At 49.1% G+C, this 14,808-nt stretch overlaps 1 protein-coding gene across 1 annotated transcript in view; it reads left to right on the top strand.

Annotated features, from left to right (window-relative positions):
• Nucleotides 1-14,540, top strand: part of LOC133389550 (major facilitator superfamily domain-containing protein 8-like) — a 39,039-nt gene extending 24,499 nt beyond the window's left edge. Inside the window, exons 11-13 of the mRNA XM_061637435.1 lie at nt 3,714-3,844; nt 7,190-7,335; nt 8,196-14,540. Coding sequence (XP_061493419.1) covers nt 3,714-3,844; nt 7,190-7,279 — 221 coding nt within the window. The 3' untranslated portion in view covers nt 7,280-7,335; nt 8,196-14,540. The remainder of the gene's footprint in view (nt 1-3,713; nt 3,845-7,189; nt 7,336-8,195) is intronic.
• Nucleotides 14,541-14,808: the final 268 nt, after the last annotated feature.

Raw genomic sequence — 14,808 nt, 5'->3', positions numbered from 1 at the left:
CAGCCATGAAGCTCACTGGGTGATCTTGGGCAAGAAACATGCTCTTGGCCTAGCTTACCTCACTGGGTTGTTGTGAGGATAAAATGGGTGCATATGTGAGAGGGGGGAGGGGAATAACGACTACGTATACCACCCTGAGATCTCTAGAAGAAGGGTGAATTGGAATATAAATGAAAATAATTCTCTCTGTTTCTGATGTTTAGGCACAAGGAGGGGGGTGTTGGCATGGCTTAGGGGTACCCCAAGATCTTGCAGAATTATAAAGATGTTCAAGGGGGACCCTCTCCAAAACAGCCCAGTGGGGCCTGAGCATGCTCAGTGGCAACAGAACGCGGGTTAACTTGTTGGATGAGGTGGGGGGGGGATGGATCTGGAAAGGAATGGTGTATTGTGGAGGAGGGCGTGGCTGATTGGAACAATGGATAGGAGGAGTACTTCACAGTCTGTACCCCAACCTCTTTGTTGCAGGACCCGCTTGTAAGAAAAGAAATAGGAAGCCTCTTGCTCACATTTATTTAATACTTTATTTATTACATTTATATCCTGCACTTTCTCCGAGTAGGAGCGCAGGGTGGCAAACAAAAATACTAAAAATACTCTTAAAACATCTTAAAAACAGACTTTAAAATATGTTAAAACAAAACATCTTCAAAAACGTATTAACAAGCAATTCCAGCACAGACACAGACTGGGATAAGGTCTCTGCTTAAAAGGCTTGTTGAAAGAGGATTGTTTTTAGTAGGGGCTAAAAAGATAACAGATGGCGCCTGTCTAATATTTAAGAGGAGGGAATTCCAAAGGGTTGGTGCCACAATGCTAAAGATCCGCTTCTTATGTTGTGTGGAACAGACTTCCCAATAAGATGGTATCTGCAGGAGGCCCTCACCTGCAGAGTGCAGTGATCGGCTGGGTATAAAAGGGGTAAGATCGTCTCCTGGTGCCAAGCTGTATAGGGCTTTGTACACCAAAAGTAGAACCTTGAACTTGGCCTGGTAGCTAATGACTTACAGCCTGATTCTGATGAACTTGCCAGTACAAATCTTGAGGCCACTTGCCAATGATGATGGCTTAATATGTGTCCATCTCAGGTTAATGTCAGTGCTAGATAGGGGGCTGGACTAAATGTATAGCAGAATCAGCTGGCAGCATTCTAAGCGGGTCGGGTAAGATTACCTCACTTCAGGCTGTAGATGAGGAATACCCTTTAAATATTCCTGCATGTATAAAATCTTTAAATGCTTGCAAGAAGAAAATGATGGTGGGCGAAATAGCCAGGGCTAGGGGAATCATAGGAATGTTGGAAGCCAGCTTCTACTGAGTCAGGCCATTGGCCTATCTAGCTCAGTAGTGTCTACACTGACCGGCAGCAGCTCTCCAGGGTTTCAGATGGAGTTCTCTCCAAGCTCTGTTTGGAGATGCTGCGCTGAAATATGGCCCTTCCCTCTTGTGCTAATTTTCTAGCTTGGAGGATGTTTACGTTAGGGGAGTATTCAGAAATGGCATCCCTTCCCTGCAGCCTGAAGTGATACAGTCCCAGCCTAGATCTCAGGGCTCCGCCACATTCTGCTGCATGTGTATATAGAGCCAGCTGCCCGCATGTGTATACACTTTGATATACATGCATTCTGTGCACACACGCTTTCCTAGTCTTGCATAATCTAGCTTCTTTAATGTGAGCTTTCAAATATTTATTTTTATACTTCTGCTTGTTCTCCATGCAAAGGCAGCCACCGGCTCTAACTGTCTGTGTTGAAGAAGGAATCTTTCAGCCCCAGAGCAGGGATGCAACGCATGTCAGTTAACCATCGGCAGGATAGGATAATCATGGATTGCGGGGAGGGGGGCTCATTTCCCTAAAATGCTAGCATGCAGTGGCTAAATAGTTCCACTGGTGGTTTATGTCATGAAATTCAGTGGGTGGGTTCTCGGATCTAGGGCAGTGGTAGAACTTTCCACTTGTTTGGGGGCATATTAATACTATGTGCCAGGAGGATATCTGTACTGAAAATATTTCTGACCAGATAGCTATTTGGACAGGTGACACCAGGGTAGATCTCTGCTGATGCAAGGACCTAGCTGCCTGCTGCCATGTTTAAATCCATCTCTCTCTCTCCAGAGTGGCTACTGGAGGGCACAGTGTCTTATTTCCACCGGGATTTCTGTTTCTCAGGCTAGTGTTCTGTTCCTGATCAGGCTGCACTTTCCTGGGTCCAGTTACTGCAGGCCTTTTTGCCCTCTGGAGCACCTGTCTGCAAAGCTTGTTTTTTTCCTGGTGTTGGATTACTCTGTGGCCTGATTTTTTTCTCTCTCTCTCTCTCAAACGTCTTGTCTCTTGACACCTCCCTCTTCTGAGCAGCAAAGCATTGTTGTGGCATCCTTCTAAATTTGGAGAGGTGATTGGCTGCTATTTTGTTTGACCTCACTGTGTGTTTACTACTTTGTCAAGTAAACAGACGTGAAAGTGCAGGCTTGCCTTTGCCAGCACTGGGGTTAGGTGACATGGACAACTGTTTGAGGTGGTGTAGGTTGCGAAGGAGCAGTGAGGGCTTAGACTGAAAAATTTAAACTCCCCAAAGAGAATGCTAGAGCTGAAACTGCCACCTTTGCTAACAATTAAAGGGGTAAATGCGCTCCTTTCATGTTTGGCAATTGAGGCTGGTGCTGCTGTAGACAATTGAGCTGCACCCAACCACAGCTGCTTTGCTTCCAGATGGAAGCAGAACAGAATTCTCCTTTCACTCTGTAGCCAAGTGAGCAGGACCCCTTTCCCAGCCCCAGATGCTGGGGGGAGGAATTTCCCAGGCGGACCATGAAGGGTTAAATACTCTCCCCAATTATGCACCCAATGATGTTTGTCCCCCTCCCCCGACAATTGGGGAGGTGAAACTGATATAAAGACAATGCTGTTGGGAAAGGGAGAAATTAAAGTGATTGAGCTGATTCCTGGAGGAGAGGTTAGAGTGTCTGGAGCAACATATATGGTCCAAAATGGGTTATCTATACCTGGTGAAATTGCACAGCTGTTCCATTTTGTGAAAAAGCCAGATTTTCTGAACATGGGGCACTATTGCACAGCGGTTTATTGTTAAATAGGTGCTGCTCATGTACATAGCCCTCATCAAAATTCCATCCCATATTTCCTCCCCCCGCCATTTAATCCAGACTTATAATTTTGATGTATCACTGATCACTAACGTCAGGATCATTCAGACCATGGTATTCCAAGTCTCTATGTATGGATGTGAAAGTTGGACCATGAAAAAAGCAGATAAGAGAAAAATCAACTGATTTGAAATGTGCTGTTGGAGAAGAGCTATGCGCATACCATTAACTGCGAAAAAGACCAATAATTGGGTGCTAGAACAAATTAAACCAGAACTGTCACTAGAAGCTAAAATGATGAAACTGAGGTTATGAAACTGGACACATCATGAGAAGACATGATTTACTAGAAAAGACAATAATGCTAGGAAAAACAGAAGGGAATACAAAAAGTGGAAGACCAAACAAGAGATGGATTGACTCCATAATGGAAGCCACAGACCTGAACCTACAAGATCTGAACAAGGTGGTTCATGACAGATGCTCTTGGAGGTCGCTGATTCATAGGGTCGCCATAAGTCGTAATTGACTTGAAGGCACATAACAACAACAACAAACACACACAATTCTTTTTTAAAAAAACCTTCTTATCAACTTTTCATTTTCTGCAGGGTTCAGCCAGGGTCTCCGTCGCTCTGTAGGGGGAGTGGCAACCATCCTTGGGCCTCTGTGGGCTGGAGGCTTGACTAACAACCTTTACATCATGCTGGGAGTAATGATGGCGCTGCTGAGTCTTCTGACGGTGAGTGCCTGAGGCCCCTTTTCTGTCTCACTGCCCCCACTTTCCCATAAAGTAGCCAGCATGGCCCCTCCTGGTGCTGTTGGTCCACAGCTCTCGTCGGCCACAGCCAGCATGGTCAGGAATGATGGGACCTTGGAAAAGTTACTTTTTTGAACTACAGCTCCCATCAGCCCAATCCAGTGGCCATGCTGGCTGGGGCTGATGGGAGTTGTAGTTCAAAAAAGTAACTTTTCCAAGCTCTGTCCAATAATATCTGTAGGGAGCCACCCTGCTATAGGGGATCTGTCCCAGGATGTCCCTGGGCTCAGATTTATTGGTGCATATGGGTCTTGCTAGGCTTTTATATTCTGCAAAGGGAAGTGGGACTCTGTTGCCAGTGGCTCCGATGCCGGTAGGGCAGTGAATCCACTCCAGGTTTTAGCTCAAACTTTCAGGGGGCTGTCCATGGTGGTGAACCTAAAAAATTTTTTGGGGGGGAGAAATAGGTTTCAGAACTTTGGACTGCTCCTTGAATGTTTGAAGTAAAACCTGGAGTGGATTCAATGCCCCACTGACATAGGTGCCACCAGTCTTCACTGGTGTTGGAAACAGCTCTGAAAGAAGTCTACTAAAGTAAAACCAATGGCATATAGGTTGGGGGGCAGGTGTTTCCCTCACCATACAACAGTTCTTCCCAAACTTTGGGTCCCAAAATTTTGCTGGACTACAATTCCCAATACTCCTCACCATTGGCCATGCTGGCAGGGGCTGATGGGAGTTGTAGTCCAGCAACAACTGGGGACCCAAAGGCTGGGAATGGCTGCAACTTATTTATAGGGGACTAGGTGAACCTGAACTCGGATAGGGATGTGCAGCCAGTGGGCATCCCATGGAAAGCAGTGCAGTGCAAACAGACAGTATCTGCAACATCCGTGGGCATGGCTCACTTACATGTATCACACAAAAGCTCAGCTTTCCGAATGGTTGCTTTTGCATCCTCTTTCTAGGCACTCTTGCAGCTAGAGATTAAGAGGCCAGTTTGAGAACTGCGCTCTGAGTTGTGTTCTATCACATGATTGTCTCAACTTCCTATCTATACTGCATGGAGAGGGACCCTAAACAAAGGTTTAGAAGTGCATGCTCTCTGGATCTTCTGAAATGGTAGCTCTGTTATTAATCTAGCTTGGTGAAGGCTGACAGTGCCAAAGCAACCCTACAGCTTCCTAGCAGAAAGACTCGTTCACCTCTTCTAGGTGCACCTATTCTGAAGCAAGCAAACGAATGGGGTGCATTCAGATTCTGTGATAAAGCATAGCTTACTGTGGCAGCAACAAGCTTAGCTGCAAGGGCTGATGTGATCTCCCTCCTCTCTTCTAGTATGGTTGTGAGAAGATCACAAACTTTCCCATGTGGTTGCAATTAACCATAGATTAGCATGTTGTCTGCAATTTAAAGTTTGGTTAATGCTGACTAAGGTTTGTTGGAACAAGTCCTTTTCATAAACTATGATTTGAAGTCGGAATCTTTCAAATGAACCATAGTTAAGATCCATCACAGTTTGTTAGGTACAAATGACACGACAAGCTGTGGTTAATCAGAAAAGGAAGCAATAGTTGGCAAACTACTACTCAGCCATGCTGGAGTGGAAACTGTGTGAGTCTGGGGGGAGACTAGACTTTCTTGTTGCAACAAACCATGGTTTATAGTATTGACTGATTGTGGCCATTATCTCCCTGTTCAAGTTTACTTGAGAAAAATCAAACACACAAGTCAAAATTCAGACTTATGTCACCATTGCCCATTATGGATGTCCCTGGATTAAGGGACCTTTTTTAAAAAGGTGTAAATACTAGTTTGGCAAGTTGATGCTGAAACATGCTTACAGTTTAAAAGCTAGTTTTCAGGACCCCTCAAAGTAGGGGGGAGAAAAAGAAACCAGATGATGGCTAGTGTGAGCCAGTACAACGCAGTGAACAGAGTGTTGGACTAGGACCTGGGAGACCAGGGTTCAAATCCCCACTCAGCCATGAAGCCCACTGTGTCTCAGCCTAACCTACCTCACAGGGTTGTTGTGAGGATAAAATAGGGGAGGGGGAGAAGCATGTACTCCACCTTGAGCTCTTTGGAGGAAAGGTCGGATATAAATACATTGTTAAAATCCTTGTGTAATTGACTTTTTCTTTTTTTTAGAGTAGCAAGCAGGCACCTATTCGGTTGCCACTTCTGAATTTTAGAGGGAGGCGAGGAAGAAGATGGAGATAGATGGGCATTCATTTCACATGCTAGACCCTGTGTCAGCACCAGCCTATCTGGCACAGCCCCCCCTTAACACCTGCCCCAGGCCCTCCATGTTGGGCAGCCAGGCCCACTGTAATTTTCCACCAAGTCCCAGAGTGATGCCAGGCTGGCTGTTGCAGGAAATTCTAGTGGCACCTCCCAGCATCTGCATGCTAGGGGGCCCACCAGAGGACCCCCTTCCCAAAAAATCTATCCAGGCATGGCAGAGGCGTCAACATAGTTCAAAGGTCTGTTTCAGCCAGGCAAAACCATCTGAGGAGCAGGGCCAGTAAAGGATCCTGAGGGCCGTACTGAGAAGCCTGGAGAGCCACATTTGGTTCCTCCAGCCGTGGATTAAAGGGCTTCATGGGAAAGGTGGGCAGGTGGGAGGGGGGGATGATGACTTAGGAAGATAAATCTGTCTCAGAGTCGTAGTTCTAGAGTCCGGCCCTGACTGTCAAAATAGGTTCTGGGGCCAAATTTGTTGCGCTGTGTGTAATTTGTGTGCTTAATTTTGTTTAAAGCAACACCACAGCAGCAGAGTAACAAAAGTTGTTGAAATGCGAGTGTGCCGGCATGTGCGTGCATTTGCCTAAGAAAGCAGGCTTTTACCCTGCATCAGCATCACTGAGACTGGAGACTTGGTAAAATGAGAAAAGCTACTTTATTTAGAGAAATACATAGTAGATAGAAAAGCATACTTGGTTCTAACTAACTAGCTAAGTTGGAGGCATAATGCCCAGGTACGGGAGTTAGCCCCATGCTAGGAGAGAGCAGAGACAAAGGGATGTCTCCTCTCCCTGGTCAGTGGAGAAGAAAGGAATGGAAAGGGTGGAAGGAGGAGGGGCAGGTAAGCTTCCCTAAAGACATCACAGTCTAGCGAGAGAAGGAAGTCAGTCAGAGCATCGCAGGTAAAGGTAAACAAAGCCTATCCATCTGGAGGACCCTAGCTCTATCTCCCTTCTGGAACATAAACAAAAGAACAAAACAGGAGTTGCTCTGGCCCCACTTCCAACAAAATGCAGATCTACATCTTTTCTCACCTCCCTGGCTCATCCCTTGTGCTGCCCCACTCCTCTCCTCTTGCAGATCATGGTGGGGCTTTCATATGCGTACCTGGTGGAGCCGCCCAGAGGATGCCTGTCACCACAGGCATCCCAAGATGAATGCAGCTCATGAGAGCCCTCTTGGTTGGTGGTGTATCTGAAGGAACAGAAAAGCTCATGCTCACCCAGGTGAGAGCCCCCCTCTCTCTCTCACACACACACAGCCCATGGAGTATACCTATGTTAGCCATGCCCATGATTTTCAGTGGGTCTACCACTGGAAACAGTCCTGAGTTTCTGTGCTAAGCAGTGCTCCGTTATAAACAGAAACGGGTCTATTCCCAACCCTATCTGGAGATGCCAAGGACTGAACCTTGCGCATGCCACTTGGGACCTTCTGCATGCCGCTTCAGAAGCTGCACTACTGAGCCACAGCCCTTCCCCAGGCTCCAGGGGCAAAGTCGGGGGGTTGTTCACGAGAGCAGGAGCCCGTCAAGCACCCAGCAGTGGTGGAACAGCAGGAGCAAAGGTCACTGGTAGGGAGGTGGCAGAAGGTAGGGGCCAAAAGGGTCATGGTAGCACCAGCCTCTGGAGAGCTTTATCCGTGCCTCTAGCGCAGCCTTTTTCAACCAGTGTGCCTCCAGATGTTGTTGGACCACAACTCCCATCAGCCTCAGCCAGCATTGCCAATGGTCAGGAAAGATGGGAGTTGTGGTCCAACAACATCTGGAGGCACACTGGTTGGGAAAGGCTGCACTAGCGGATGCCTGCAAGAGATGTCTTTGAAAGGGGAGCTGAGATAGCGCTGAGATCTGGCCAGGTGCAGGGGGAAAGTGTTGACCTGCGCCAGACTATGTGGGTGGGGAGAGGCGCAATCGGCTGAACATAAAGCAGATGGATGCAGATTCAGAGATGTGCCTGATGAACCACCAAGCATCCTGACCCAGCCGCTCTGACGCATGCCGCTGGTCGAATCTGGAGTGGGGTAAGAGCCTCTTGTGCTTGGGAAGCGCCATCTGATTCACGTCTGCTTCTGTCGTCTTACGCAGGTGTCGTTCTCACTGGTGCTGTGCCCCCACCACCCCACTGGCTGGATCCTGGTTCCATGCTGCTCCTTGCCTGCTGGGATGCAAAGCAGAGAGTTTGTAACCATCCCACGAGCAACCACCCAGCCGAGCTCTTGCACGTTCCTTCTTCTCCTGGCCAGCTCTGCTGCCGCCGCCCACCCCACCCGGGCCGAGGGCTTGGCTCAGTGTTGCCATCTAATTGCCTACCCTCCACCGCATCCACCGTTCTCTTGCCTCAACAGGGCCCAGCAAGCTCCGGAACTGGATCAGTGCTTGTCTTTGGATCTGGATTGGTACTTGCATGGAGGCCACCTCCAGTCTTTGAAGGGCCGTCGTCTTCACCTGGGGCTCCGTGAGCTCACGAAGCTCTCTTTACTCCATGGCTGGGGAACCTGTGGTCCTCTTGCCTCTTGCCGGACTCCAGCTCCCATCTGCCCCACCCAGCGTGGCCAATGGTCGGGGCTAGTGGGAGTCGTAGTCCAGCAAAGATCGAGCATGCACAGGTGACCCCCCCCCACTCCCTGGGGCAGAGCAATTTGTCTCTTCATCTCCTAGCATCTCACGCTCCCTACTCTGTTCCCTGCCGCTTGCAGTAGTTGTCACCCAGTGGCCATGCAGTCATATTTCCTCGTGATACTGCGCATGCGTGCATATATGCGTACATATGCAGGCATAGCATGGTAAAGAAGCACGGCTGCGCATGAGAGTAGCTTAGCTGGCTGGTGCAGGGAATGGCTCTGGACTTGTTCAGTGAGAGATGGTGCCACAACTTAACTGAGCGTCGCAGCTCGAGAGGGTCCCCATGCTTAAGTTTTTTCTCTGATCAAAGGCTCTCCCTTGTTCAATGTGCTGCTTCTGCCAGAAGCAGGTAAGAGTGGAGGAAGTGCAGAGCTGTTTTTGTGTAATGTGTGGCCAAAATACACATAGTGGAAAGTCTCACAGGCAGGGCATGAGCATAGCATCTGTGCATCCTGCTTGAATGCCTTTACTCAGCAGAGGTGTACTGGCTCTGAACAAGAGGTGCAGGGCTTCCTGCCTTCTGTGGAGCCTCCAGCCCTCCTCTCTTCTAAATCTTTAGGGCAGGCGTTGCCAACGGGCCCCAAAAGATTGGCATGTTTACAAGCCAGAGAAACGGGCTGGGCACCCTGCACGCGTGCACTCCCCACAACCTACGCTAAGCCGGAGTAACAGGATGCTTCTTTAAATCCTGAGTGTGGAAGGAGGGAGGAGCCTGCAAGCACACAGGAAGGCCTCTGTGGGTGCCCAGTTGGTGACCCCTGCTTTAGGGAATCCTTTTTCGGCAAGCTTGTTGTGCTGCTTGGGTATCCGATGGCAATCAGTGAAGTTTGTAGGTCGGGTAAGAAAGTCCTTCCAGCCCCAGGGCAGTATCACCTTACGGGCAACCTCCCGAGGGCCATATCCCAGAGGCAAGAAGTGGGCTGAGCTGCAGATGTGACTCCTCCTTTTTTGGCCCCCTATGCCACATTCTAGCTGAGCAGAATACAGAGGCACTTACACAAATGCTCTCATCCGGATGGGCAGGCACCATTATCCTAGTTCAAGGGCACGTCCCAGCCAGGCTTTCCATTCCAGTTAGTACCAGGATCTTTGTGGTCAACAGAACCCGAGGTCGGTTGATAGTAAGTTTGGCCCATTTGCTCATTAGCTGGGTGGGGCTGTGTGGTTGCTTCCGTTCCACGCAGGGAAGCATCTGCCCGTGCAGTGTTCCAAGAATCTCCTTTGGCAGCTGTGGGGCAGGGTGATGTGTAATCATGTAAGCAGCCCTAACTGGGAGTGGCAGAGGAGGACAGATTTCGTTGTGGGTCTTGCTTGCAGAGAGGCGGCTTATGACAAATGCATGCAGGCCAAAGACAAGCTCAAAGCCTGTTATTAACATAAGCTGAGAAAATGACAGGCTCCAGCCTGGCAAAAGCCCTTGAGGGGCGTGGCTGAAGGACTGGAGGGCTGCATTCAGCCCCTGAGCTTGACCTCCTGTGCCTGAGTTACCTCTTGGGGTAGAGGAGCAGAGGGGTTGCCTTTGCGGGCAGGCATGCTAAGGAGCTAATCTCATGCCATTCATTTGTTATTACAATGTCGAGGCAAACCACAGTCTCGGAAGAGCATGCCCTTAATTAAAAACACACACAAATATTTATATCTGTTGGTACTTGCTATAACAAAGCCTGTCCTTCACTCAAGTGTGGGCATTGTTTAACACCACCAGCGTGGTTGCTTAACGCCAGTCGTCAAAGAAGTCAGCACGAAAACTGCTTAGGACTCGGCATGCCCCACAGTGCTGCCTCTGGTGTTTTTGGAATATTTGGGCAAGATCCCCTTAGACTGAACGAAGGGGTGTGTGCTAGCTGAGAATCCTTTCAGGGTGACCACCTTGGATGCCTGGTGCAAAAGGAGGAAGGCAATGCTCTTGGAGGAAGCTTGTCAATCATGGGGTCTCACTAGATGTCTGAATGTGGCATCCACTGGCGCTGGTGTTGATGCCCCAAGGCAAACAAACTCCCGGTATTGTTGGGAGCCCTTGGAGGGTGCATCCCCTATGGGCTCTTCTTTAATGCATCAGGGTGCATCAAGGTGGCATTCTTGGCTGCTTTTAAAGGCACAGCTTCATAAATACCAATGGGGGAGTGGCTGCCACTCAGGAGCATAGGAAGATGCTTTATGTACCAAGTCCGGACCATTAATCCCTCAAGCTGAGTGTGGTTTGCACTGACTGGCAACGGCTATCCAGAGTTTCAGGCAGGGGACATTCCCACTCCTACCTGGAGACGCCAGTGATTGAGCCTGGGCCCTTCTGCGTTCAAAGCAGATGCTCTGTCAACTGAGCTGTGGCCGTTCTACTTGGGATCCAAGGACAGACAGGCGGTTGCAGCCTGAAAGCTGGTGCTTTGGGCCGAGTTCAAAATGGTGGCATGAGCACAGACTTGCTAGTTAGTTCAGCTGTGTTACCATTGAGGGGCTGAACCGCAACTTGGAGGGCAGATTGCTACCAAACACCTGTAATGTAGCAGAGATGCGTGTGTACATTTGTATGCACGCATGTTATTTCCATTTTCCAGTGGTGGCTGGTGGCTCCATGTCAGTGGGCCAGTGGAACCCACTCCGGGTTTTCGTCCAGCCTTTCAAGGGGCTTTTCAGCACTTTGGTCACCTTCTTGACAGTTCAAACTAAACTGGAGTGGATTCTGCTGCCCCACCGACATGGAGGCTCTGGCTGCCACTGCCCTTAACCCAGCTCCAAGACTAGAAATGAGTCCTGAATGGAGGTGAGATGGGATGGGATGTGAAATATCTTGTGGGAGATGTGTTTTCTTAAGACCTTGATCTGTTGCAGTAACATCTAGTTCAGCCCTTATTTATTTAGGCAATGTATATATGGCTTATATTTTAAAATTAAAGGGGGGAGGACCTCTCATACTTCTGAGCTTTCATTTGGGATTGTTGTGATGACCTTTGGTTAACCAATCAATCACACTGCTGTAATTAATTCTACTGGAAATGTTCCCTAGGGAATCTGCCCAAGCATACATGTATTTATGTATGTATTTAAAGCACTTTTACGCCACTCTACGGACAAAAAAAGAGGCTCCCAGTGCGGTTTACCGAAGACTAAGCTCCCCTGCTTTCAAGCTTAACAGTCTAAAAGATATGACACACAAGGAAAAGAGACTGGGAGGAAGGAGGAAGAAAGGAAACTCAGGCACTAGTTCTAAGTTCTCAAGACCAGCTAGATTGGAAACGGTTCAAGGAGAGGCCGAGCTGGTCTTTCAGCAAAGCTGATGGAGCGGCCCTGCTCCGTTTCTCTTCCCTGCTCTGCTGCAGCCCAGTGCCAAGGCTGCTGCCAGGTGACAGTTGAGGAAAGGAAGACCCAATGGAGCTGACATCTCAGCAGTGCGGATGATGGCCTCTCTTTCCTCCCTCCTCTTCCTCTGCACAGCCTGATGTATTAGTGATGAACAAGATGAGATGCACTGGCATATGATTCATTCCATCTCAGGTTTTTAAAACTGAACTACAGCCCTGGAGGCTGCAGTTTAGAGCAGGAAAGATGGGTGGGGGGAGGGAAAAGGAGCTGCTTCACCCTTTTCCCTCTTAAGCTGTTTTTCTCCTCAATATTGCTCCCTCCCCAGTGCTGCTTTTCTCCATGTGTAAATAAGCCCACAAAAGTTACTAGCCTGGATTTTTTTTGCTAAGCAGGGGTATAGTTGACTGGGGTCATGAAGGGCCAAAGACCCCCTTACTTTTTTGGGAGTAGGGTCCTAGCCTGGTCCCTGTGTACTAGCCAAACATCCTGAAAGGGGTGTGTGTTAGCCACTGAGAAGAGTCCTTGTCCTTTCATTCTGATTAGAGTGAAAGCAGATGAATTGGCCACTGAGAAGACTCTTCTGAGTAGCTAACACAGAGACTCCCCTGTCATGCCAATTGGCTCCTAGGGGCATCTGTTGTAGTGGAGTGTCGATTCAGAGGCGATACGGAGAGCAAGGGAGATGAGGGAATGTGGGAAAGGGGGCGTGGTGTGACTCTTGCGAAGGGCCCCTGCCCTGTTGAATTTGCCACTACACCACTGCTGCCAAGTAGCCTGCATTTCCATGCTGGTTGTGGAAGGGGGGGGACCTCCTCCAGGGCCAGCATGGAAACACAGGCTGCTAGCCTAGTAGGCTAGCAATAGGGGAAAGGGACTTCTATCAGTGGTGGTGGATTGCTCCACCCCCTCGCCACCAGCCTGCTGCAATTCTGTGCTGGTCAGGAGTTCTTTCCTGGCTAGCTGATCAATGAAATAGGTTGACGCAGGAGGAGTGTGCCAGGCCACTCACTCGTCTGCATGGAATCCCCACTCACTTGTGTTGACCAGGTGAGTTGTGAAGTACAAGGCCGCCTTCCAGGTTAGCGTCACATTTGTCAGGAGTGAGTCACGCAGCTCACACTGCTATTGCGTGGAACTCCCCAGCCAAGCAGCAGTGGCCCATAGGCGGGATGTTCCACACTGTCCTGTTGTGCCATGTAGCTCACTGTTTACAGACATGCTGCTGGCCACGTACAGCTGTGTTGCCCTGTGTGGAAGGGGAGGGTTGGGCAGCTTTCGCTGCTAATGTCATTGTCTAAAATGGGCCTTTGCAATCCGCCCTCCACCTGCAAGATTCTGAAAATCTCCCATCAGGCTGGTAAAAATGGCTTGAACCATGTGGTAGAGAGAGAGAGGGTATGCACACTTCACGCAGACAGATGCTGATATGGAGATACTTCCTTTTGGTCAGAGTTCAAATGGTGCCCCTCCTGCAGTCTCCATGCACAGATTAGGCCTTTAAAGATGTTGGGTCAGGATTCTATCCAAAGTGTCTTTCACTATGTCTCCATTTCTTGGGTTTCTCTCTTTTTGAGGGTGGTGGTGGGCTTCTGTAATTACGACAAAAATAAATTCATGTCCTACTGAAGCCGTTTGAGAGATACTAATCTTGACTGTAAAAGTTGAGCTGGGATGCTCAGCTCAACGTATGAAGGTGCCTTAGAGCTTGGAAAAGTTATTTTTTTAAACTACAACTCCCATCAGCCCCAGCCAGCATGGCCACTGGATTGGGCTGATGGGAGTTGTAGTTCAAAAAAGCTCTTCAGTTGTTCAAGCCAGGCTTGGCGTCACCAAACGGCATGCATGGGCAGCTGCTGGGGACCCAGAGATGTGGCAAGACTGAGCAATGGCTCTGAGAAATTTCTTTCCACATTGTTTTCCCCCACCTCACTAGTGGCTCTAGGCAGTGCCTGACGGCTGGGAGCTGCCATTTAAATTTCTAATATATCCAGCAGAGTATTGCCCTGGGGCATTGTGGGAAATTTAAATGGTGGCTTGCAGGTAGCGGTGGTGCCTGTTGAGAGTGGTAGGGCAGAAGGCAGGGAGACCAATGGTGGGTGCTGCCAGAGCCAAAGAGAGGTAGAACTACCTCCTGATTGGTTGTAACTTGTAAGAAAGCAGACTGAGTCTGGAAGGGCGGAGCTCTATTTGCCCGTATAGAGCAGCCTCTGCTTTTTACCAGGCATTGCTGGGGCTCGTCAAAGTGGATGGGAGGGACAGAGAGAGGCTGGCTGCTTACATATAACCAAAAGAAGAAGATACAGATTTGCATACAAAACCTGCTTATTTGGGAATAATTGCTATAAATTTAAAAGAAGTATAATACATCCCGCAGTGGGGAAGATGGCAGCTGGGTGACCCTGGAGGCCTGCACCATATGCTGGCCAGGAGCTGACGGCTGACAGGCGTTTTCCAAGTCCCTTGCAGTCTCTTACCTTAAAACCAGATTTGGATTGGACAGCAGTTCAAGCAGAGGACTGTCCTATGTAAAGTAGGACACATGGCCACCCCAGAGGGAGGGCACCAAAGGGAAGCCACAGGAGAGTGTCCAGTGACAAGGGCGCTTTGCCAACAGCCCCCCTTGAACCGGAAGCCAAGCTTGCTTCAGGCCTTTTATTCTCTGCTTTGACTGCAGGTGGCTCTTCTGAGTTTTGGGCAAAGGTCTCTGGCAGAGCTGCTAGTAGGAATGGAGGGATTTGATTTTGCTTCCGTTTTAATGAGAAACCGCCTCATTGGC

This window comes from Rhineura floridana, chromosome 7, assembly GCF_030035675.1.
Source record: "Rhineura floridana isolate rRhiFlo1 chromosome 7, rRhiFlo1.hap2, whole genome shotgun sequence".
Lineage (NCBI taxonomy): Eukaryota > Metazoa > Chordata > Lepidosauria > Squamata > Rhineuridae > Rhineura > Rhineura floridana.
This window is presented reverse-complemented; position numbering and strand designations above follow the sequence as displayed.